The 24,534-nt window shown below is 36.9% G+C and overlaps 1 protein-coding gene and 1 non-coding gene across 6 annotated transcripts; both read right to left on the reverse strand.

Moving 5' to 3' along the window:
- Positions 1 to 234: 234 nt before the first annotated feature.
- On the reverse strand, positions 235 to 20,027 carry wipf3 (WAS/WASL interacting protein family member 3). 4 transcript variants are annotated; one of them, XM_068215272.2, is made up of 9 exons: positions 19,610 to 20,027; positions 15,875 to 15,961; positions 11,593 to 11,628; positions 9,788 to 9,920; positions 6,249 to 6,419; positions 5,351 to 6,166; positions 3,706 to 3,846; positions 1,871 to 1,972; positions 235 to 1,124 (listed from the first exon to the last, which is right to left on the reverse strand). In XM_068215272.2, the coding sequence occupies exons 2-9, from the start codon at positions 15,947 to 15,949 to the stop codon at positions 1,084 to 1,086; spliced, it is 1,515 nt and encodes a 504-aa protein (XP_068071373.1). In that variant the 5' UTR covers positions 15,950 to 15,961; positions 19,610 to 20,027; the 3' UTR covers positions 235 to 1,083. The 4 variants fall into 4 exon arrangements, 3 of the variants coding, with proteins under 3 accessions (XP_068071373.1, XP_002665566.3, XP_073787745.1); XM_002665520.7 differs by lacking the exon at positions 11,593 to 11,628; XM_073931644.1 differs by lacking the exons at positions 11,593 to 11,628; positions 15,875 to 15,961.
- A 2,065-nt stretch (positions 20,028 to 22,092) lies between these two features.
- LOC100535067 (uncharacterized) lies at positions 22,093 to 24,147 on the reverse strand. Of its 2 annotated transcripts, XR_012395020.1 has the most exons (3): positions 24,106 to 24,147; positions 23,821 to 24,026; positions 22,093 to 23,070 (listed from the first exon to the last, which is right to left on the reverse strand). It is a non-coding gene; the product is annotated as an uncharacterized protein (transcript). The 2 variants fall into 2 exon arrangements; XR_011007566.1 differs by lacking the exon at positions 24,106 to 24,147 and having other exon boundaries at positions 23,821 to 24,090.
- Between the last annotated feature and the right edge of the window lie 387 nt (positions 24,148 to 24,534).

A 24,534-nucleotide genomic window follows, 5' to 3' on the forward strand; every position in this document is an offset into this window, starting at 1 on the left:
TATTGAGAAGATATGATAAAAAGCAATGTATAATATGTTTATATGAAACTTATTTATTAGTTTGATTAATATTTATTGCATGATTAAGGCTTAACATTGCTAACAACAGACTAAGTAGTATTTCGCTGGAACAGCATGTATTACAAGCAGATATTTATGGTATTCATTTATTTTTTTATTTATTGAACTGTGTCCTTTATGAAACTATGCTTAATAATCACGCAAACGAGTGTGTCTTGTACATGTTGTTTATTGGGTTATATAATGTATTCAGATTCAGTCAGAGCAATAAATTGCAAGCATGTCCAGTGGGTGGCACTGTTACCCATAGTCTCGCTTGAGTATTTTTCTCCTGATTCAGAGCTTTAATACAGCAATTCATACTGGCACAGATTTTAAATACAGAGAGATGAAGCAATTAAATGTTGATTGAGCAGAAACAGGTATGTTATTAGGTGTTGATTTGATTTTTTAGACAAAGAGACTCTGTAACAAAAAGACTAAAGCAGCCACAGGAAGCAAAAAACAGACAATATTGCCTAAAAAACAGTTTTAGTTTATACAATGTCATTTCGATGTGGTGATGACATTGGCCCATGAACACTTCCTGCTTGTTGTCAATTTTTTAAATAACTAACATGAGACAATTCAATCATATATCTAGGTTAAAATAGCTTTCATATTTATCAGTGTGTGTACCTTTTAGGATTCTCGGGAGCTATGGTAATTAAATATGTAAAAAGGGAAATGTGTTAGGTCCATTGTTATTGTTTACATCCCTCAAAAGGGTATATATTTTTATCTGTTTTAACCATTTACCTTGAAAACCCTGTTTCACTCTTACTGGTCAAACTTCTTCCCTTTTACAAACAAACATGGCTTTTATTTGAAAGTGTAATGTCAACAAGAAGATGTCTTTGTTGTTGTTGTTGTTGTTGTTTTTTTTGCAGAATGTTTTTACAGATTTTGTTGAACGAGAGTTCATTTCACCAACAGATTTGGCTGCTGTTCTTCACTGATGATGACTTAAATAAACATCCTGATAAAGGTTAGCACCGTACTTTATATCCATATTGTCCCATTTTATCTTAAATGAGTCATCATGGCAGGAGGATGTGGGTTTACTGTAAAACAAAACAAGAAGAGTTCAGTGTCAGATTCAGTTTGTGCTTTACCATGAAACCAAACTGAGGAACTGAGGAAAATATTTATACACAGTGTTGTATGCATACTTGTTTTATCTTGGATATTACAATACCACTATCTGTGTTTTTACATTTTTATGTATCCTATGCTCACAAGGACTGCATGTATTTGATCAAAAGTACAGTAAAAATAGAAATAATTCAAAATATTATTTAAAATGTAATTTATTACTTCCAGAATTTTACTGCAGTATTCAGTAAAGCTTCTGAAATACTTTTAATAAACTGATTTAGTTATAAAAAAAAAACATATGAAGTAAAGCAATCAGTCTAAACTGAACATCCTTTACAACATAATTACCTTTAATCCAACGAAAGTTGTTCAGTCTTTAGTGTACGATTTCTGTCTCATAATGGCAATAATTTGCAATAGTTTTTTTTACTCTCAAAACGCAGATAGCAGTTGACTTCTAAGAATCAAAAGAACTCTGATAAAAATCTTCTCGGATCAAATTAATCAAGCATGTCATTTTCATTTTGAGTAAATTATCACTTTTAAGAAAGATATTTTACAATTACACATAGATGAAACAGAACAAGACAATCGCATCTCCTCTCATCTCTCTGAACTCTGAAGTCTCAATACTCTTTAAACAGAGGCAATATTGTGAGTACTGTCACTAAAGAGACTTCACCTTTCCTTACACACAAAGAGCTTGCTGTACCTCTGTTCTCCTTGCTGGGGTAGATACGTGGGAAGGGCCTGAACTCTTCGGGAGGGGGAAAGTCCTCTATTGGATGGAAGTGAAACTTTGATTCAAAGTCATCTGTAAAACAGACAAAGACACTTCTGTGAGCTGGACAAACAACAAATGCCATGTTAGTGTTATGGGTCATCACAAACATATCAGTACACATTTAACAAATCACATTATTGCTGTAGTAAATTTCCAACTGCTTTTTGCAGTGAAAACAAAGAGTGAAATTCATTTGTTCTTTTCACTCAAATATTGATGTGTTCATTGTCCTTAGTAGAAAACATTATGTGGACTCAATTTGATTGTATTAAGTTAATTGACCTAATTAACTGACTTATAAATAAAAATATATCTCTTTTCTAACATGCTTTGAGTCTGAATATATAAAGTTGAAATTAACAGTTTTAGATAGGAAGATAAAATTAATTTGAAATGTTTTGTTGGGATTTAGAAATGTTTCTGTTACTGTATATTGAAAATAATATGGTTACCACTGAAGTCTGTGGTTTTGCTGAAGACCCACTATCCACACGAGAGTGCATCTCTTTGATAGTTTCAATAACACGTTATTGCTAAAACTAAAACTTGATCAGAAATATTTGACTTAATGTGATGTTTATTCAAACACACTGCACAAATTAATTCATTATTTGAAATTAACATTGTGACAAGTCTAACTCATCACAAACATGTTGTAATACAAAATTCAAATGTAAAATTCGAAATAATGAAGTTAATTAGTTTATTCAAAAGTTTTGAGTAATATGAATTTATCAGGATTTATCGTGTGGTAGCACCCATTGACTTATTTATACACTACCTGACAAAAGTCTTGTCATTTATCCAAGTTTTAGGAACAACAAATAAAAACTTGACCTATAGTTGATCATTTGATATCAGAAGTGGCTTATATGACAGACAAATGCCTCTAGATTATGCTTTTTTAACTAAAATAAAATATGATCATGCCATGATTTTTTCATTATTTAAATAGGACAGCAAGGTCTGACTTTGCTCAGACAAATGTCTTGTCACTTAACAGAAATAATGATCCGTATACAATATGCAGTCATGGTGCAGTGGAAAAAGAATTAATATTGGGTATAAATCCCATGAGCTTGGAGGATTGGATCCATACATCTCTGCAATCACTCAAATCACTTATTAATAAAGTCATCTGGAATGGCAAAGAAAGCGTTCTTGCAGGACTCCCAGAGTTCATCAAGAATTTTTGGATTCATCTTCAGTGCCTTCTCCTTCTGGAGACTGGGCTGGCCAATCCTGGAGCACCTTGATCTTCTTTGCTTTCAGGAACTTGATGAGAAGGCTGAAGTATAAGAAGGAGCGCTATCCTGCTAAAAAAAATTGCCCACTCGTGGGGTTTGTAATATAATGGGCTGCACAAATGTCTTGATACATCAGGCTGATGATGTTGTTTTCCTTCACCAAACTTGACTGGTTTCTGTAAGAATCTTGAGTCCATGCGGCTTCCAATAGTTCATTGTACCTTCTGTCCCTTTTCCAAATGATCAACTAGGAGTCAAGTTATTATTTCTTGCTCTTACAACTGGGATCGACAACAAGACTTATGCCAGATAGTGTACTATACTTGTATACTTATAATGAAATTGAATGAGTCCCATCTACCAGCATTTTTCAAAATATCTTCATTTGTGTTCAACAGAAGAAAGAAAGCCAAGTTTTTGAACGATTTTGAACGATTGCAGAATTTTAGTTTTTTTTTTGTGTATTATACCTTAAGACCTTCAGCTTTATCAATATTGTTTAACCTGCAGTCTCACCTAAACTGTGCAGGTGTCCATTGCGCACTGATCCAGGTGCAGCAGATACTGGAAGGGGCGGAGGAGGTGGGATCCTGCTGGATAGCTCAGTGTTAGGAGAGCGGGCTGGTGGAGCAGGGGGTGGAGCCATCCGTGGAGCACCTGTAAATCCAAAAATGACTTCATAACCTAATTTCAATTAAATATAAATATAATTGCTATTACACACTACTGTTCATGGAGTCAGTGAGATTTTTAGGTAAGACATTAGTTAACCAAAATTTACTAACAGAGATCAGTTAGTTCATATACATATTCCCATGTCAATTAATGTAGCTCAATGGTAAGGGTATCAGACTTGCAAGTACATACTTGAACTATACATACCCACTGCACATGGACAATTGTAATTATGTACATACCCACTGTACATATACATTTGTAATTATGCTTATTTATCTGCACACTTCTGATTATTAATAGCATCCTGTACATATTTTCTGTTATTGTAAATCTCTGTTCAAAGCTAATATAACCTGTATATAATGTTCATAGTAAATCCATCTGTAATATCACCATAGTTTTTCTATAACTGCACTTTATAACTTATAGTTTTAGTTTTTATCTCATTTCGACTTTTTGTTTTCAAATTCAGTAAGTTGTAATTTGTTTTTAGAGAGAGATTTACTAGTATTTATAAGTTTTTATGCTTTGAAATGGCTTAGTTTTAGTTTAGTTTTTATTAGCTTCAGTGTTGATTTTAGTTTTTTTTTTCTAAATAATATTTGTTAGGTGCAAGATTCAGAGGTTCAGATGTATTCAGAATACATATGACACTATTATCTACCACTACCCATCCTCAAATTCAAATACAAATTCAAATAATTTTGCAACCCTACTGAAGCATGATTCACTTATTTAAATTCCATTATGGTTTTGCCAGATCCTCTAATTTAAGCCCTCGTTTTACCCATGCTACAGTAAGATCTGGTTAAGAAGAACAATTCCTTTGTGATGACTAAGTGAAGTTTATTTGTTTCGTGCTAATAAATGACTGCTGCTAGTTCCTTACCTCAGTCATATTTGACTTGAAGAATCAACCCCCTTCCACACCTACTTCACCTTTCTCTTCCTCGAAAGGGCGACACGGCGGCCCAGTGGTTAGCACTGTTGCCTCACAGCAAGAACGTCACTGGTCCAAGTCTTTAACAGGCCAGTCGACGTTTCTGTGTGGAGTTTACACATTCTCCCTCTGCACGCTTGGGTTTCCCCCTGGTTTTCAGGTTTCCTTCCACAGTCCAAAAACTTGCGACATAGGTGAACTGACCAAAACCAAATTAGCACCATAGACGAGCTCTTAATCAGCAGCATATCTCTCTGTAGCAATCCCTAATTTGTCATTAGAAAATTGCAGGGGAGTTCTCGAGAAGATTTGGATTGAACTTTGATTTTTATTACTTGCAAGTCGCTTTGGATAAAATCGTCGGGTAAACAAAAAATGTAAATGTAGGAAGCTTTCAATGCAGTATTTTTATAAATGAGACCCATGATGAGCATACTCTTATGCAGACCAGAGCTCTGATTATTTGAGCAAATACAGAATTTCTGCTTTCAACAAATATTCCTGACCCCATTTCAAATGTATTTTATTGCACTTTTGATTTACCTGCAAAACGTGGCACTGCAGGGGGGCGTCTGCTGGGGGCATTACAGGGGTAGGACGGTGGTAAAGGTGGTACGCTGGGCCTGTATGTTGGTGAAGGCAAAGGAGGAGCTTTCTGGGGTAGTGGAGGAGGTGCTGAGGAGGAGTGACTGCACGCAAATGAAGCAGGAAGAGGTGGAGGTGGGGGAGGAGGTCCTAATGGACTATCCTTCATTTCAAATGACCCCGGAGATGGAGGCAATGGATAGAAGACTCCAGATGAGCGGTTAGAGTGTGATGACAATGGTGGAGGAGGCGGAGGGTAAAAAAACCCAGATAACCTGTCAGGGAGTGATGATGGAGGAACCGATGGAGGTGGTGGAGGAGGCGGTGGGTAGGAAACCCCAGATGATCTGTCAGGAAGAGAGGATGGAGGAACTGAGGGTGGCAGTGGAGGAGGTGGGGTTGTAGGCATGGGGATGGAGTGTGATTGGACGGGTAACCAAGTGGGTTTGGCCATTTGAGGAGGCGGGGGTGGTGGTGGGCAAGTGGGGAGAGGAGGTGGTTTGTTAATAGGACGTTCCTGGTGAGGTGGTGGAGGAGGGGGTGGGGCAGAGGAAGGAGGGGTAGAGGACAGTTTGAAAGTAGGATGTGTAGTTTGGCTGGGGGAGGTTGGAGGTGTGTATGAGGAAACAGGACGAGCCTTGGACTGTGAAGAGGTTCTCTCTAAAGGTCTGTGCGAGGGAGAGAGATCAGGGGCGCTTCCTCTAAAACCATCTCCTTGTGATGGAGGGTTCCAGAGAGGTTGCTTCAGGCTTGCAGTAGAACCGGAACGAGACACTGAAACAAACAACCATTTCCAAAAGTTACCTTCCATTTTCAAAATACAATGCATTGCAATAAATAGACTTGGATTAAATACCTGGATTGTGATGAGTTCGTTTGTCTCTTTGTCCAACTGGTTTAAGAACAGGAAATCCTTTAGCAAACAGTCCACCAAGACTTGGGGTCACTGCAGGTGGAGCAGATCCCGCTGTGTTTGAGGAGTTCCCTGTACTTCTTCCACTGTCATCCACATTATTCACTTTAGGTTCTGAGAATACATTGATCTCCATTATGCATATTGTGAGTTCAACAAGTGGAACCTGTTTCTTTATCTATCAAATGCTATATATTATTCAAATCTGTTCTAAGGTTAGGTGTAGGGTTAGGGCAAGTCTTTCTGGTTTCTGCCGATCAGCAGTGAAGGTTATTGGGCAACCAAGGATCATCAATGCCACAAGACACCAGGGTATCCATCCCTCCTTAATCAGCAAAGACAGATGAGATAAGCCCACAGAACAGATCCTAATCAAAGACCTTGGTGACAAGACAAGTCCTAAAGAAGTCCTGACCCCTAAAGTCAGCTTGAACAAATTACATCTGGGACTGACTGTGACCTGCACCTTTACCAAAACCAGGCTTGGGCACTAATTTAAGCAGATCAGGTGATTTTTTTTCTACTGCTCAATAGTCTATTTCTGATGCTTACATGCCAATTCTAAGCTCTTTCTAATATAGGCAGAGATCCTCATAAGTACCTTGATTGGTTTGCAAAATTGTGTTTCCACTAGGGATGCCATGGCTATTAATATAATATTGAACAGTTCGGTTGGACATCCACGGTTCAATACGTGCTTGTGAATTGCGTTTTTCTCGGTTTTGCATTTAAATAATTTATGTGCTTTAATATCTCCCCGAATTGGCTGTGTGTGCCTGTAAGTCCATGAGCTGAGATGAGGAAACTCCTCGCCACTAGTAAATATCCAATCACTATGCTCTAAAGTTAGGGGGCGCTTAACCATCATTCCACACTTTAACATGGTGAAGTGAGGCTGAGGCAACGCCGGTGTCTTTCTAATCTGCGGTGTGAGAACATTTCGGTTTTGCCGGTAAGCATAATGCCAATAAAAGATAAAACGGTGAACAAAAAATAACTGTGTGCAAGCATTGTTTTACACGTATAACCATGACTGCACTTCTGCAGCGCATCACCCAGCAATATCACTGTCTGAAGGCAGCATAGCAGAGAAGGTAATAAAGTCCTCCAAATAGCAACAACCCCTTGCTGAATCTTTCAAGCAAACATACCCAACTGGTTCCGAGAGACACATAAAAATAACAAAGGCAGTGCGGTTGTTTATTGCTAAAGATTTGCAGCAGTTTTCGGTGATTGAAGATGTGGGCTTTTGTCATCTTATAAAAGCAATCCGCGTTACAGACTACAGTCTCGCATTTTTTTCAGCACCGAGAAAATTAGGATGGTTTATTTTTGTTTACTTAAGTACAAATTTGTTTATTTGAAATGGACAATTTCTCTTTATTAACTTCACATGTATGTTTATTTTCAAAATGTAGGAATTTATGTGTTCCCTAGTTTGTACATGGGCTACCAGCAGCTGTAAGATTTCAGTGTTAATTTTTTTATACAATACACTAGGAACTTGTGTACTTTTCTTTGCTTTTAAGTAAAACAAAATGAGTATTGCAGTCAATCGTTTTTATTTTTTTCTCCTTAACCTCTTACTGTTCCTAATGCCTATAGAATAAAAAAATTAAAAAACACGTGTCAAGCTATGAGAACCGAACTGAAAACCGTGTTAAAAAACTGAGGAATGTATACCTATGTATACTTTGGGCTAACTGTATTGTTGCATCCCTAGTTTCCACCCATAACCATCTTTATAAAATGTACATTCTATTGGCTTCTACAGAATAGCCTTTGCTGCCCTCATGCTTGGGTAAGTCTTTGTAGTGCATTCTCAATACTGATGACTGGAAGCAACCTGTACACCTTGTCATCCCAGAGAATCTCTGATAAAACATTTTGCCGTAACATTTTGGCTGTTGTAAATATTCCTGGCCATTTGCCTTCATTTTATATGCTAATTACAAGGATTGATTGATTGCTCACAATCTATTCTATCGTGACCTCATAGGAATAGTTCACCCAGAAATGAAACATCTATCATCATTTACTAATCCTCCATTTGTGTCTTGTTCCATTTGTTTCATTTGTTTTGTTTCCATCGAGTTCCATGGTATTTTTGTTCAGTGCTAACAGACACTTTTTTTCAACATTCTTCAGAATACCTAGTTTTGTGTTCAATAGAAGAAAGAAGCTAATGAAAGTTAACAACCACTTGAGTGTGAGTAAATGGTGCGGAGATCTTTATTTTTGGGTGAACTATCCCTAATAGGTGGTCTTGTTAAGAGTTGATCTATAAATTCGCTTGCCCTGGTAAATATGTTTTGGATAATTTGTAACATATTTCATTTTTATTTATTTTAAAAACCCAATTTAAATTATTATTTAGTTTTAATCTTCAAATAATGGAGTTAACTTGGTAACAAAAGGTTTGGTAGATGAACCACGCCTCACTTTGTCTCCTTAACCAAACACCTACTCCCTAAAACTTATTTAAGGCAGACCAGCCCTCTAGCACTGTTATACTTGTTTTCTCAAACCCATCCTCCATCCCTCTATTTCTTTGCTTTCCATTATCCTATTATCCTCTCTTCCCTTCTAGGTTGAATCGGGGGGGCCCAATCACTCTACCAAAATATTACAGAGACAATACCCCAACTCTGAGTCTGTGGGCATCATCGTAGGACGCCCGATCAATCTACCTGGTCACTGTTTATCCTCTTACTTCTCCTCCCCTTCATCCCACTGTTCCCCTACCATCCCTTTCATCCCTACATCCCTACAATAAAGTCTAGCTCAAAGTGTTGCATGGTCAATCCTGGTGAAATTCCTGTTTGCAAAAGAAGGTCCAACAAAAGACAGCACTCCAACAACAAGACTTGTTGACAAAAAAGTGTGCCGCATAACCCAAAAATGTAAGGTTAAGTGATTCCATGACCCTTTACTGAATATTGCATATCCTGAGCATAAAAATTACTGCTGTCTTTTGTAATACAGAGGAAGAGAAGGAACATTGTCACCTTCACTTTCTGTGTGGTTTTCACTCCAAGACTTCCAGTCTTGGCCCTTTATCTACCACTGTGCATTTTCATATACAAGTAGAAAGCCTATATGTGCACATGAGTGTTTTAAAGTGTGAGAACCCAAAATCTATGGACCTTGAGCTCAAATATAGCTCTGCCACTGATAAGCCCTAATAAATTGTTGACCATTTAGACTATATCTGATGCCCTCTAGTGGCTTCTCTTTATTCTTATTCTCTTTTGTTGAAATCAATTGTATTTGTTCAAGAGAACAGGTTCTCTATCTAACACTCTTCTTAATCAGCAATAGTTCAAAATGAAATCATACAGCAAATTTATGCCGAATTGGATAATAAAGAAATGAACCAGTATTGTTTTAGCATTTGTACTCCCCATGCCATGCAAACAGAAACACATAACACATTTAACTATATTAGTTAACTTATCAGAATGAATTTGACTTGCACTCACTGTCAAAAACTGGTGCACTTCGGTCATTGACCTGTGCGACCTTTTTCAGTCTTGTCCCCTTCTGAATGTCAGACAGAAGCGCACTGCGTCCTCCACCCTCAGAATGCTGGAGTTTTGGAGGATCTGTTCGTGACTTTAAAGGAAAAGAAAAAGATGCTACTGAATTTATTATCTTCATGCAACTCTAACAAGTTTAACAGTGTCACAGTTTCCATCATACATAAAATATATAAACTCAAGCAGCAAATAGCTCAATCTAATTCATTTAGCTCTGCTAAAGTTTGTCTAGAACAGAAGAACACAAGACATAAATACATTATTAAATAATTTACACTTTTGAGTTTGGGCTGAATTATTCTTTTAGTGCTGGTTTCAAATGTCCATTTTAATAAACATTGGGCTAGCTGACATATTGAATTATACGTAAATGAAAGCAAGGCTCTGAAGGCTGAACTCTTGATTGTACAATCAGCGCACACTCATTAGAAAAAATCAGCCTCAGTTTACATTTTAGGGAAATGTAAAATAACATTGCTCCAGTGTACATTTTGTGCATGTTTCTGAAGACAAATCCACTGGGGAGCAATGTCTATTTTTTATTTGCGAATATGAATTACACTCAGCGGCCACCTTATTGGTACATCTTTCTGACAGTGGAGGCCATTTGAATACAGTGAACTCATTGTCATGTTTAAGAAACCAGTCTTTGATGATTCATACTTTATTACATGGTGCGTTATCCTGTTGGAAGTAGCCATCAGAAGATCAGTAGTAATAAAGGGATGGACATGGTCAGCAACAATACTAAGGTATAGGCTGTGTCATTGACACAATGCTCAATGTGTACTAACAGGCCCAAAGTGTGCCAAGATATTATACCCCACACCTTAACCCCACCACCACCAGCTTGAACTATACAAGACAGGATGGATCCATGTTTTCATGTTGTTGACGGTACTTTCTGATGGAAAGTCGCAGCGGAAATCAAGACTCATCAGACCAGGCAACAGTTTTTCATTCTTCTATTGTTCAATTTTGGTGAGCCTGTGTGAATTGTAGCATCAGTTTCCTGTTCTTAGCTAACAGGAGTGGCACTCGGTGTGGTCTTCGGCTGCGGTAGCTTATCTGCCCTAATGTTTGGTGTGTTGTGCATTCAGAGATGCTCTTCTGCATAGCTCGGTTGTAACCAGTGGTTATTTGAGTTTCCAGTCTGGCCATTCTCCTCTGACCTCTGGCATCAACAAGGAATTTGTGCCCACAGAACTGTCGCTCACTGGATATTTTCTCTTTTTTGGATCATTCTCTGTAAACACTAGAGAATCTAGTAGATCAGCAGTTTCTGAAATACTCAGATCAGCTCGTCTGGCACCAACAACTATGCCATGTTCAAAGTCATTTAAACCACCTTTCTTCCCCATTGTGATGCTCAGTTTGAACTGCAGCATATCGTCTTTACCATCGTCTTCTACATGCCTAAATGCTGCCATGCGATTGGCTGATCAGAAATTTGCATTAACAAGCATTTGGACAGGTGTATCTTATAAAGTAGCCGGTGAGTGTACATAAGTATGTTTAGTTGTACGTTTCAGATACACATTCTTCTTGTACAAGTTCATGAGAAGACAGGGTCTGTTGTAAAGATCAACTTGCAAATCACTAACCCTTCCCTAAACCCAAACAATTGTGTTTTCAAAAGCAAAATAAGAGAGAAGTGTACTGCAACCACATAGTTTCACCTTGACTATTTATTGCTTTTGTTTGTTTTGTGGAACCGTACTTCTCAATACTCAAACACAATTGCTCACCGAGCAAACTGACCGCAACAGATGTCCACTTGAGACCTATTGCAAAAAACAAGTTAAACCAAATAAGTAAGATCTTGTTAAGCGGTTTCACATCACTCTTGTGTTCTTTATAACACATTTTAAGGGTTTAATCTATTTTGTGATTAACAACACTTGCACCTGAAATTGTGACACGTGCAGCAAACAGCCAATCACACGACACATGAGAGAGTCAGTCTGAGCGCCCTTTCTTATCCCTCTCAGTGTAATTCACTTTTTTGTTTAAGATAAAGAGATATATGATAAATATATCTCTTTATCTTAAACAAAAAAAAAGTTAAATGAAATAGATTTACAAACATTTATATGATAAATCAACCATTTTCAAAAATTTGAGTTTGTTATTAAAAAATGTCATTTTAATAACTTCATATATTAAAGCAATTGTATATGTAAACATTTAAATGTAAATTTTAAATTAAAAGCATTAGTGATATAAATTTTAATCTATTTTAATATAATATAATAAAAAGTAGCATTCATAATTTTAATTCATATAATATAAATTATTAGTAACAAATTCGACTCAAAAATGTTTTAGTGTAAAATTCTTTAAAATGGAGTAAAAAAAGATGTAATGAAACTGGGAGTGGCTTTATTGCATCATATAAAATGTCACTTTCAGTCTCAGTTTCTTTGGTTCAAGTTTTGGTTTGTGATATCTAACATAGAATAAAACCTGCTCCAGAACAGGTTAGCCATGTAGTGTTACCATCGTGACGAAACCAGATCAAAACCTACCCCCCTTTGTGGGACTGAATATTCAGAGTTTGATCAAAAAAAAAAAAAAAAACTTATCTGGCTAAAAACCCAAACTGGCTTTGTGCAACAGGCCAATGGAGATTAAAACCTGAGGCAAACATTTTCAATTTCAAATCTTAGATGTTACATATTTTATTTGTTATTTATTTGGTGTTGTGCAAAAACAAAACAATTGTTATTTTATTAATAGTATGTCTCTGTAAATGTTATTATTGTGAAAAGGAACAAAAGTTGTGGGTCATACTCCCTACATAGTGTTCTTTTAAGTAGATATTGTAATAAAATGTATGTTTTTGCTTTACGTTTTTGAAGTTTCACAAAAATGTAGGCTAAAACACATTTCCAACGAGCGTGTGTTGAGTCCCATATTATGTAAAGTATTAAAGGGATCAGTGGTGGAAAGAGTACTGAAAAATCATACTCGAGTTAAAGTACCATTACTTGGATAAAAATGTAGTACGAGTAGAGTAAAAGTATCTGTTGTAAATTTTACTCAAAGTAGGAGTAAAAAGTAGCCCTTTTAAAAGTACTCATGAGTAGTGAGTAGTAAGTATTACGCTGTGAAAAGCTGATGCGTTTACATGTAATTTGTGGATGTGTGTAAACGTAACATTCTGTAGTGCATCGTGTTATTGCCCAGCAGGCACACAACGTCATAGGATGTTAATATTAGGTTAGATTTAGGTTGTGATGTCAGGTGACCAAAATTCAATGTCTAGACAGCGTCTAAGGATAATGTTTTTTTCATGTCTAATAACAACGTTAAATGACGTTGATATTTGGTTGATTTTAGGTTGTGTTAGAAAGCGACCAAAAACTAATGTCGAGCCAACATCTTAAACCAACATCCTATTGACGTCAAATACTGATATTAATTTTGGATGTCTACTTGGACACTTTTAATGCTTCCAAACAGTTTGCTGCAATTATAAATCGCCCATGTCTTGAGTTCGTTCATTATGAAGCTATTTACCTTCTATGTATGATTTGATTGGGCAGGAATTACAGGACTAACTTTGTTAATCTCCATAGACAAGAAAAAAAGTAGTGACTGCAGGTTGAAGGAAAGTAGTGGAGTAAAAGTACAGATACAGCACTAAAAATGTACTCAAGTAAGAGTAAACGTACACATTTTTAAAACTACTCAGTAAGTTACAATTCCTGAGAAAAAGTAATTAATTACAGTAATTTGAGTATTTCCAATTAGTTACTTTACACCACTGAAAGGGATAGTTCACCTCCATATACAAAATCTGTCAATGTTTATTTATCCTACACTGGTTTCATACCTGTTCAAACATACCTAAAATAAAAGATTAAAGATCTTGTACACATTGACTTCCATGTTTTTTCTTACAATAGATGCTAATGTCTATTGGTTTCCAACATTATTCAAAATATTTACATTTTTGCTTCACAGAAAAAAGAAACTCAAATATTGTTTGGGAACCACTTGTCTGTAAATAGTTCCAGAGTTCACGCTTAGCTGATGATTGATTATAAAGCATGTTTGGCATTTTGTCCCAGGAGAGAGCCCTGAGCTCATAAGATCCTCGAGCTTGGGGCTACCTCCCATTTGCAGGGCGAAAGGGGGGATTGAGCTCAGCTAGATTTTGAGAACTTCCTTACTGTTTGTAGTTAATGACCAAATAGGAATTGCTATGAAGAGATAATTGTTGACTAGGAGCACATCTAGCACATGTATGGTGCCAATTTGGATTAGTCAATTTGGAAGTCGCATGTCTTTGGATAGGAGGAAACTGGGCAAAACCCACGTGAGCATGTGGAGATCATGTAACCTCCACACAGAAACGTTGACTGGCCTAGGAAAGACTTGAACGAGTGACATTCTTGCTGTGAGGCAACAGTGCTAACCATACCTGTCAACATTGGGATGTGAAAATAGGGCATACACTCCCATCAAGTTATCAAATCACACTGTATAATTAAAACTGTGTAATTCTTCATTGTATAATTGAAACATTCTGATTAAAGAGCAGTGAATGATTTTCCCATAAAGATTTTTTATTTGATTGCATTAAATAACAGAGGTGTCACTTTAAAAATGCACAGATCTATAATGAAAGCATTTGATAGATTTCCTAACTTTTTAAGCTCAATTAAGACCAAATTGATTGTGTTTAAAGGGAAACCCTGCCAGACATCTTTAGATATTATTATTATTATTATTATTATTATTATTGACTAACTGGATTATTGGATGACTTACTACTTACTACTTACTACTAACTGGATTATTGGATGACTTCCCCCAAGATTCTGAAGTGTACATCCAATGCATGCTGCACTATCTCATAATGCCATCCTAGTTCCATTCATACTGCTCACATACTGTAACATACTTTTCTAATGACAGAATAGTACGTTTAAATTCAAATGCAGTACCTACTGAGTAATAGGCGGCTTCGGACGCAGCCTATGTCTGTTCAATTACGCACCTAAAAACCCACAGTGTCCGATTTTGCTTCAATTCAAATTGCGTGCACAGAATCCGTTTGGGAAACAGCGTCTATTTATCATTATGGAACGCGTCTGACAGTCACGCACAACTACATAAACTAACTGTTTTGAAGATAGCATAGGGCAACAGTGCATGTAATGGAAAAGAAGGGAATTCCACCATTCCACCATTCCACCAAAAAATGAAAGCACAGAACAGATTTACATTTAAGACTAGAGCAAGGGGCGTCCCCTGGGGGTTCGGCGGTATGGGTTGGGTATAGGGAGGATCGGCTCTTTAATGTTTGTTGCCATCCTTCATAGAAAGATTAAAAATATAAGACAAATACAGCAAAATACCTTTACGGGATGATAGCAAGATAGAATTGTAAAATACGGGAGAATCCCAGGAAAAACGGGAGTGTTGAGAGAGATGGTGCTAACCACTGGGCCGCCATGCTGCCCTATCAAGGAAAAGGGGGAAGAGTAGGGGTGAAAGGGGGATTCCACAATCAAGACTAAGATAACTGCGGTTAGAAACTCTGGTTATTTATAGTGAGTCAAGAATCATCTTACTGGTGAATCATAGGGTAACCAATTTGAGACCAGCTGTGGTCAATCATAAGCATGTGATCGCCTTGAAATTAACTTAACATAGTGAGTAAATGTCCATCTTTGGAGGTACCACAGGAACTAATTTTCCAAGCTCACAACTTTCTAAATTGTTTTCTAGAGGTTATGTCAAAGGAAAGTATTTTTGGAAAGATATTTTGTCAGCTGAACGACAACGAGAAAGGCAAATCTGAACATGTGACACCTGTTCTGTATATCCCTGCGTGTGTAATTTTATCTCTAATTAATAATGCAAATCTAGCCAGGTGGTTGCCAGGATGAACTGGCCTGCAGAAACAACGACAGGGAGGGAGAAAGCAACGGGCAGGTGGAGAAAAAGAAAGCCAACATGAAAACAATGTTTAGAGTCACATTAATTGTTGTGTATAATTGTGTGTGCAGATCTCACTTGTGCAGGAGCTGTGGCAGGTGGAGGTGGGGGAGGTGGTGCTGGGGGAGGTGGAGGAGGAGGAGGAACAGGCATTGCTTTAGGAACCTGGAAATGAAACATTGGCATATTAAAAAACATTCAGTGAGCTGTATAGGGATATTAAACCGTTTTGCTAATTATAAAAATAGAATACATTTTAAATTAATTTAAATCAATAATGTAAATTAACTTTTTATTTCCTCTACCCAGCAGGCACAGGCCGTCAACATGACATCAGGTTGACATTTTACCCCAATGATGGGGGATGTTGCATTTTGTTTGGAAATGAAAATCGGGTTGACGTCAGAACAAAGCGTCAGGCTGACGTCAGTGTCCAACATCGAACAGATATTGCATATTGGTTACTTTCCAACACAACATAAAAACAACAAAATATCAGTGTCTAATGATATTACAGCTTGTTTTTGTGTGGATGTTACCAATATGACATCTATCAGACGTCGGATGTTAGTTTAAGAAGTTGGCGCAATGCTGGTTTTTGCTCACTTTTCAACACAACCTAAAATCAACAAAATGTCAACGTCATTTCACATCGTTATTGAACGTCCAAATGACATTGTCCTTAGACCCTGGCGACCTAAATCTAACCTGATATTAATGACTTATTATGATTTTGCGTGTCTGCTGGGTAGTTTCCTGTGTTTATTGATGTATTAATACATTCATGATTTTAAAAAAGAAAAATGAACAAATATGGCATAAACACAACAAAATTACAAAAACGTAATTAGATTTAAAACAAAAACTATAGAATCAGAAAACTAATACAAACTAATCATAAAAACAGCTTGCTAGAAATATTTATTGCCAGATATTTAATTTTATAACTATAACAAAACAAAACTAGGGTGACGCGGTGGCGCAGTGGGTAGTGCTGTCGCCTCACAGCAAGAAGGTCGCTGGCTCCATCCTCTGCTGGGTCAGTTGGCAAAAGAAAATGAATGAATGAATGAATGAATGAATGAATGAATGAATGAATGAATGAATGAATGAACAACAAATCTAAATGAATAGTAAGATGTTTAAATATAACCTAATTTAAAATAATATTTGTCAAATGAATTGAATCATATGTATTATAACAAAAATAAATTAATAAAGTATGTATAATTAAGATAATTAAAATAATAAATCAATAAATTTTAGAAATATTTTTGTTATAATAAAAATAAATATAACAACAGTTTATCTTGGAATTTATTACGAACCTATTATAAGATTTATATTTGAATAATCGTTAGGTGCATATTATTATGATATTATTTTTTATTATTTTATGATTATACCTCGACTAAATAGTTGAATACATATATTCAAATATTACACATATGTAAAATAATATTATGATTAACCTAAATTAAGTGTAAACTATAATTAAATTATTTATTCATTTTCTTGTCGGCTTAGTCCCTTTATTAATCCGGGGTCGCCACAGCGGAATGAACCGCCAACTTATCCAGCAAGTTTTTATGTAGTGGATGCCCTTCCAGCTGCAACCCATCTCTCGGAAACATCCACACATACATTCACACACACACACACACACACACTCATACACTACGGACAATTTAGCCTACCCAATTCACCTGTACCACATGTCTTTGGACTGTGAGGGAAACCAGAGCACCCGGAGGAAACCCACGCGAAGGCAGGGAGAACATGCAAACTCCACACAGAAACGCAAACTGAGCCGAGGTTCGAACCAGCGAACCAGCGACCTTCTTGCTGTGAGGCGACACTGCGCCACTGCCTCGCCTATAATCAACTATCAACTATAATTAATTAAATGTATTCAACTGATTAATAGATTTAAAATATCAGTAAAATACATTTGAATAGCTTGCTTTTCTTCAATTAAATTAAATTCCCAAATATAAAGTTTATAAAGACTTTGCAGATGTAATTTACAGTCATCTAATGTAAAACCCAATAAGTTTAGGTAACTCAAACCATTTGAGAAAATCGATTGCATCGATCCTTTTAAGTTCAAAAGTAAATCCTAATGAGTACCATGAACAATCCATTTGAGTAAACGAAGCAATTTGAGCACAGTAAAACCCAATAAATGAAAAAACCCAAACCAACTGAGTACTGTACAACACAGTAAGTTAAGGCAACTCAAACCGTTTAAGGAAACCGATTGCTACAAACCTTTTGAGTTAAAAACTAATCTATACAAATACTGTGAACTTACTCCATTTAGGCTGAAGTAATGAGATGTTCAATTAACTCATTACCTTCAACACTGAGTTCATATTCTTTTCAAATGAGTAGAATTAACTTTCAGTAAATTTTGAGTAAACTACACTCATGTTATTTGATAAAGTTTGGTTTTACAGTGTTTATAAATGCTGACTTACAGTTGGAGCTCAAGCTAAACACACAGTGTTAAAGAACACCAAGAACTTTTCAGCACTTCAGTGTGCTTTCGACATAACAAAGCGATCTCCCTCACACCCCCCTCTCCCTCAACAACTCTACATTTTCCTCCTGGCAGGAAGCTTGTCGATCACAAGATGCACCCAACAGGAAACCTCCCTTCACATTTAGGAAGACCAATCTCCTGCTTCCACAATGGCCAGTAAGAGGTTCCAAAGGTCATCTTTTAAAGAATTTGCATTTAACCCTGCACCAGGACCATCTCTCGCATATAAACCCTGCACTTGTCTTTTAAAAGGAACAGGCATAAAATGAACTGAGATCAGTGTAAAGTGGCGACCTTATCAAGAGCTGGAGGGTTTCAGAGATAACAATGGAGTCTGTTGTTTGAGAAATGGAGCTGCCCGACTTCTGGCAAGCCCAGCAGCCAATCAGAGTGATTGTGTGAGGAAGAAAAAACATGCTAAACACGGCTGAGAAATGTAGAAAGAATTTAGTTAATATGTTAATTTTCTGGAATGTTTATTCCTGCCAAAATACAGAAACACTGTGCTACTGTGGTATAGAAAATGACATGCTCAAGCATTAGACAGAAAAAAAACAAAAAACAAAAAAACAAATGCAAAATGAATTTTTCTGGATCCTTAAATGGATAATTTCTAAACAATGTTAAATCCTTTGACCACTTTATTTTCCAAGATCTTGTGGATTATAGTTGATCAAGCATCATAGCTCTTTACGTCTCTTTCATTCTCTAGAGTCCCATTAACAGCTTTCCCATGGAGATGGCACACAAGCCAGCGCTGGTCCACCCATGTGGAAACATCCAGCACCTTTTCCTATATATAAAAGATCTGTGTTCCATTACAGTATTCTGTGTCTGCTTACCCTAATACAAAAACATGGGCTAACTCTTTTAATTTAGAATAAAGGCTATACTGTGTGTGCCCAAACATGCAGTGCAAGTCAACTGTCTAAAAACTTGTAAGCGGTTACCATCATTACTATTTTCATTAAGTTGGATCGACATGAGTGTGAGCAAATGATAACAGATTTTTCTTTTGGGTGAACCATTTTAAAGCCTACCTATCACAGTTTCACAATTAAAACTAATAAAGACACTAAACATTATTCAAAAAGTTGTGAAACATGACCAGACTGTTCCCACTGGTTACAGTCTGTGTCACTCGCCAACAAAGTCCAGCTGAGAACGCTTATGAAGTAATCATATACTAAACATAACGGTAGTTGTACAGCAGCATTAGCCTGTGTAAAAACGGGTTATTCTAATGTAGTTTTCAGAGACTACTTTACCTTAGTGGGTTGAAAAACCTATATGTTCCGCGACTCCTGTGGATGTAGTGAAGTTGTCAGAGGCCAGTCGAGGTGCAGGGCTGAGTCCTCATTGCGCGAGCCTTTGACCCTCCAGATACAGTTACTGACCGCAAGCTCGGGTTATAATTAGGAAGAAGCTACATACGTAAACTTACGTAGAGGAGTTTCACGTAGACGTTTGCGAGTCTAATTTTCCATCTACACGAACCGCATTTATGCTAATTTGCCAATCAACTGAAAAAAATGCAAAAGGCTTGGGAATATGTCCTCTCCGCTTGGTGAAAGACAATCAACTAAAAATGTATGATTAAAAAATCACTTCGTGACGCCTTTTCCAAAGGCTGTCCTTCTTAGAATTTACATGTGAACTAAACCGGACTGCTCACTCGCGCAAACTGTGGTCCGCCTGTTGCGTCTTGGGTGCACGCGCAACGCGAGCGCGTAAAAACGTCAACACGGCTGTCGGTGCGCGTTTAAAGGTTATCTCGACCCTGAGCCTGACTACTTCATATCTATTATTAGTTACCTTGTTAAACTTGACAGTTGCATTTTAACTCTGTCGTTGAGTGGAAAGCCACGTTTCTAAAATTTAAATAAAACTTCATGAATGCTAGTCATGACAAGTGTTGTGTTATGGGTAACTAGCACAGGAGAGTCCGCTGTATGCTCCGCGCGACCAGATCGCACTCTAGTGGTAGTTTTTGTACTGGCTGTTTTTGTATGCACGCAAGGTGGAGAATGATGGCTAATTCATTCATTCACTCATTCATTTTCTTTTCGGCTTAGTACGTTTATTAATCCGGGGTCGCCACAGCGGAATAAACCTCCAACTTATCCAGCACTTTTTTTACGCAGCAGATAGGCTACCTTTCCAACCGCAACCCATCTATGGGAAAATGGCTAATTAAATATGACCCCAAACCAGATTTAAGCAGAAATGTTGTGAAAAGAGTATTTGAATCTTTCATAAAATGATAATGAAACCAGTTGTGAACTACAAAAAAAAAAAAAAAAACTTTTAAATTTGTGTTAGTTAATGAGAACTCACACAAATCAGACTAAAAACACTCTGGTGAGAAAACCATTTGAACTTGTAAGCCCAAATGATCTAATATATTCCAGCCTATTAGGAAAAGACAGTGCAGTCATTCTGGCTCTCTGAGAAACTTGTCTTTTAAGGAGGAATGTTGTGGCACAGGGTTGAGGAGGTTAAAGATGACAGCCTCAGGCAAGGTGACGAGCATTAGCACACTGTTTTAAATACTGTAACTCTAATAATGACCTATTGCTTTTACCCCACCCATTACAAACACTCACATACACGTAAGCACTTTCGAAAGCAAAAACACATCAGCAAAACCATTATGAATAGAATTATGTTTATTTAATATGATGTAATGAGACTCCCCAGAGCTAAATTTGGCATGCAAATGTGTAAGATTAAAGGATATGTTTCAAACTAGCCTAATTGCACTAAACTCTTCTCTTAATATTCATTAATGCATGTTTGTTTTTATTGACACTAATCTCATGAACTGGTCATAACTTTAACAGATAATGTTGCTCACAGGATCAGAAAATGTGAGGCTCATTTCTCGTACTAGCTTCACTCATATTACCAGAAAATTATTATCATAGCTTGATCACAGATCTTTAAAGCCAAGTTATTGTGTTCAGTTCTGATTTAACATAAGTGAATGAAACTTTATCCAAATTCACCTATATATAGTACATTTCCATCAATACATCATTGTGCAAAACTCTTAAGCCACTCTTAGATTTGTTGTTTCAGTGAAGTTATAATGTATATTTCATATAATTTACATGTTATATATAAAATAATCTCTCAGTTTCCACTTGAACAATCTAATCATATTTGGAGATGAAAACAGTTGATAAAACGCTGAAAGTGTTTCATTTATATACACTCTCAGAAAAAAGGTACTCGAGCTGTCACTGGGGTGGTACCTTTTAAAAAAGGTACACATTTGTACTTGAAGGGTTCATATTGGTACCACAAAAGAATATATTAGTACCTACAAATTTTAAGAGGAACACTTAAGAACTTTTTAGGTACTAATATGTACCCTTGAGGTATTAATATTGACCTTTTAGGTATCTTTTGTCTTTTAAATATGTACCATGCCAGTGATAGCTAGCGTACCTTTAATTCTGATATATATATATATATATATATATATATATATATATATATATATATATATATATATATATATATATATATATATATTCAATAATAAATAATAACATGTAACTGTTGTAAACACTGTTTGCTGAACTAACAGCTTATCAATTATTTTGATTTTCTTGACCTCTTTGTTATATCTCTACTTTTATCCAAACATATAAACCATAACAATGTGTCTTATATTTAGTAAAATAAAAAATAATAAGCCAAATAATATGATTTAGAATTTTGCCAAAGCTGATGTAAAACTATCTTGACATTTAAAGTAAAAACATTTAATTCTGGACGGATAGGACCACCACCCAAACCCGCTCAAAAAAGTGACATGCATGCACAACCATTCAAAACAGCCATGATAGACCTTACACTGATTATCTTTAAAATAGTTTCTGCTCAATCCTTCGTATATAGTCCTTCATAAAATGTTGCAGTAACACCATAATACAGTGCAAATGTTGTAGGCCTAGCTATAACAAATGTCTAAAAATAATGTGTTGTATCCTTCACAAATATTATTCTATTGAATGTATTTTCCCTGGTGGAGAAAAAAAAACAGCTTATAGTTTGCTGGTCTTACCAGGTTTACGCTGACCTAGCTGATCTCAAGTTGTAAAGTGCCTGTAAACCCATTTAAACCTGCTTGGCTAAGAGCCGTTTTATCCTCAAGGAAAAGCCATTTTTCCAGCATTTGGAGAAAAGCTCCAATAATAAATTAGTCCAACAGTCTATCACCACAATATCAGTAAGTGCATTTATGAGTCAAGTTAATCAACATTGTCAGTATGAAGGTAGTGCCTTATGGCTCTACCAACGGATGTAAACTGCGGCTGCAATCAACGCTTTGACTGAACTTCGGTTGGTTTGGCGGCGACAGGTTTCCCTTCGTCTTCGTGGTTCTGTGGAAAACTCGCTCGCGACTTCTTTTTCTCTTTGAAGCGGCCGGAGCGCGATACAGTGAGAAAACGGCGATTGTTGAGCTCGTTGAAAGTGGGTTGAACAGCGGAGTCGTCGTATGTTTCGTCGCTAGGTAGGTTGTTGCCTGCTTGTATCACTGGACGGGTCTGTGAGGTGAGTCGTTGGTCCGGCTCAGCAGAGGGTTGCTGCTTGGATTCTGCAGATGGCTGATTACGGAGGTCCTGCTCAAGGGTCGCTGCCGATTCTCTGGCTGCTTTTCTCCTCTTGCCCACGAAAGATCTCCACCAGGGAGCTGTTTTCTCCGTCATTGTTAAAACTAAACACATAAAAGATAAGCAAATGATTAAAAGAAATATTTAACCACTTTACCCTAAACCTGGAAGAAAAACTAACTAAAGGCTTGAATGTGTAGGCCTATCTAATGTATGGGCTTATGACGCTGTCATGTAAGAACAACAATAGACACAACATGGCTATTCAAGAATAACAACAAACACAGTGTAATCTGAGATAACCCAGATCTGTAATAGATTAGTTTTAACAGGCCTACACTATATTGAAATAGGCAAGGCCTCCACGGCTATTATAAAGAAAACTGATTGGTCAATGCCAAAAAAAAATGTCCAAGGTGATGAACTATTTTAATATTAGTTCACAACACGTGAAGTTCTTCTGTTATTGTCCATTCAAAAATTAACGTGTTGCCAACATCATGATTTGATAGCGCCACCACGAGACTCTCTGCTTGCTAAGTAGCCAAGTTTTTAGATGTGTAAATAATATATGATGATCATAATTTACCTTTAAGGATTACAAATAGACATTTTTATTTAAGCCGCAAATTATGAGAATGACTTTTGAAGAATATGTGTATTGGAAATTTAAAACATATCTTTTTAAAAACTTAATTAGTTCGAAACAAACGTGTCAAGTCATACAAGACAAACAACCTAGGATGTTGTCCTGCGATGCAGAACAGGTTTACAGCGCAATAACCTCAAGAGAGGTTTGCAGGTGATGATTCATGCAACAACAACGAACCTGATCATCAGCCTGAGCGACTCACCTGGATAAAAATGACGAGAAGAAGATAAACGCAGCCCGACGTTCCTCTAAATGAAAGGTGTGTTGAGACAACAGAGAAGAGACGCTGAATCTTCTTCAGAAGAAATCACGGTGTGTGAAAACCATCTTTCACTCCCACGTATCCGAAGATGTCAATCAATGAGACGCAGTTTTGCGCATAACTCGGTTGAGTGGATATCTATGTCTCTGAGAAAGCATAACATCATCCTTAGCCCAACATCACCTGGAGGAGGTTCTGAATATGCCACGCAAAAATTGAACTTACGTGAAAGACTTTATAGTGCCGTCGCAGTTTACAAGAGTACCCGGGATTCCACCTCCGAAACTACAATGAGTGCACCTGTCCTCTCTTCTCATTGGTCGACCGGCTGGGGATCGGTCACGTGAGGAGAATTCAGGTAATTCTACTATGGCGGTAGGTTGGGCTTGCGTTTGCCCTCGCAACGAAGAGCGAGTCGTTTTTTTCTTCTGTGAAACTTTTTTCTTTTTTTTCAAGGTTGGGAGCATTCTTGTGCGCTCTAAACAAGCGAGCCCAACCCTCAACGTCTATGTCAATGTCTATTGATAGACTAGCATCGAAATTAATGAGAGCAGCTAAAATAATTTCAACAAAGACTATGAACTTCACACAGAAGAGCAGTGTTCCCACCAAATAGTGGACTGATGCCACAAGCCGCTCTTAAACGTTACAGAA

This window comes from Danio rerio, chromosome 19 (assembly GCF_049306965.1).
Source record: "Danio rerio strain Tuebingen ecotype United States chromosome 19, GRCz12tu, whole genome shotgun sequence".
Lineage (NCBI taxonomy): Eukaryota > Metazoa > Chordata > Actinopteri > Cypriniformes > Danionidae > Danio > Danio rerio.

Coding starts and splice junctions, on each gene's coding strand:
- wipf3 (XM_068215272.2), bottom strand. CDS start 15,949: ATGCCTGTTCCTCCTCCTCCTCCACCTCCCCCAGCACCACCTCCCCCA. Junction 6,167..6,248: donor ACGAACTCATCACAATCCAG/GTATTTAATCCA, acceptor TGTTTGTTTCAG/TGTCTCGTTCCGGTTCTACT. Junction 1,973..3,705: donor TGGACACCTGCACAGTTTAG/GTGAGACTGCAG, acceptor TCTGTTTTACAG/ATGACTTTGAATCAAAGTTT.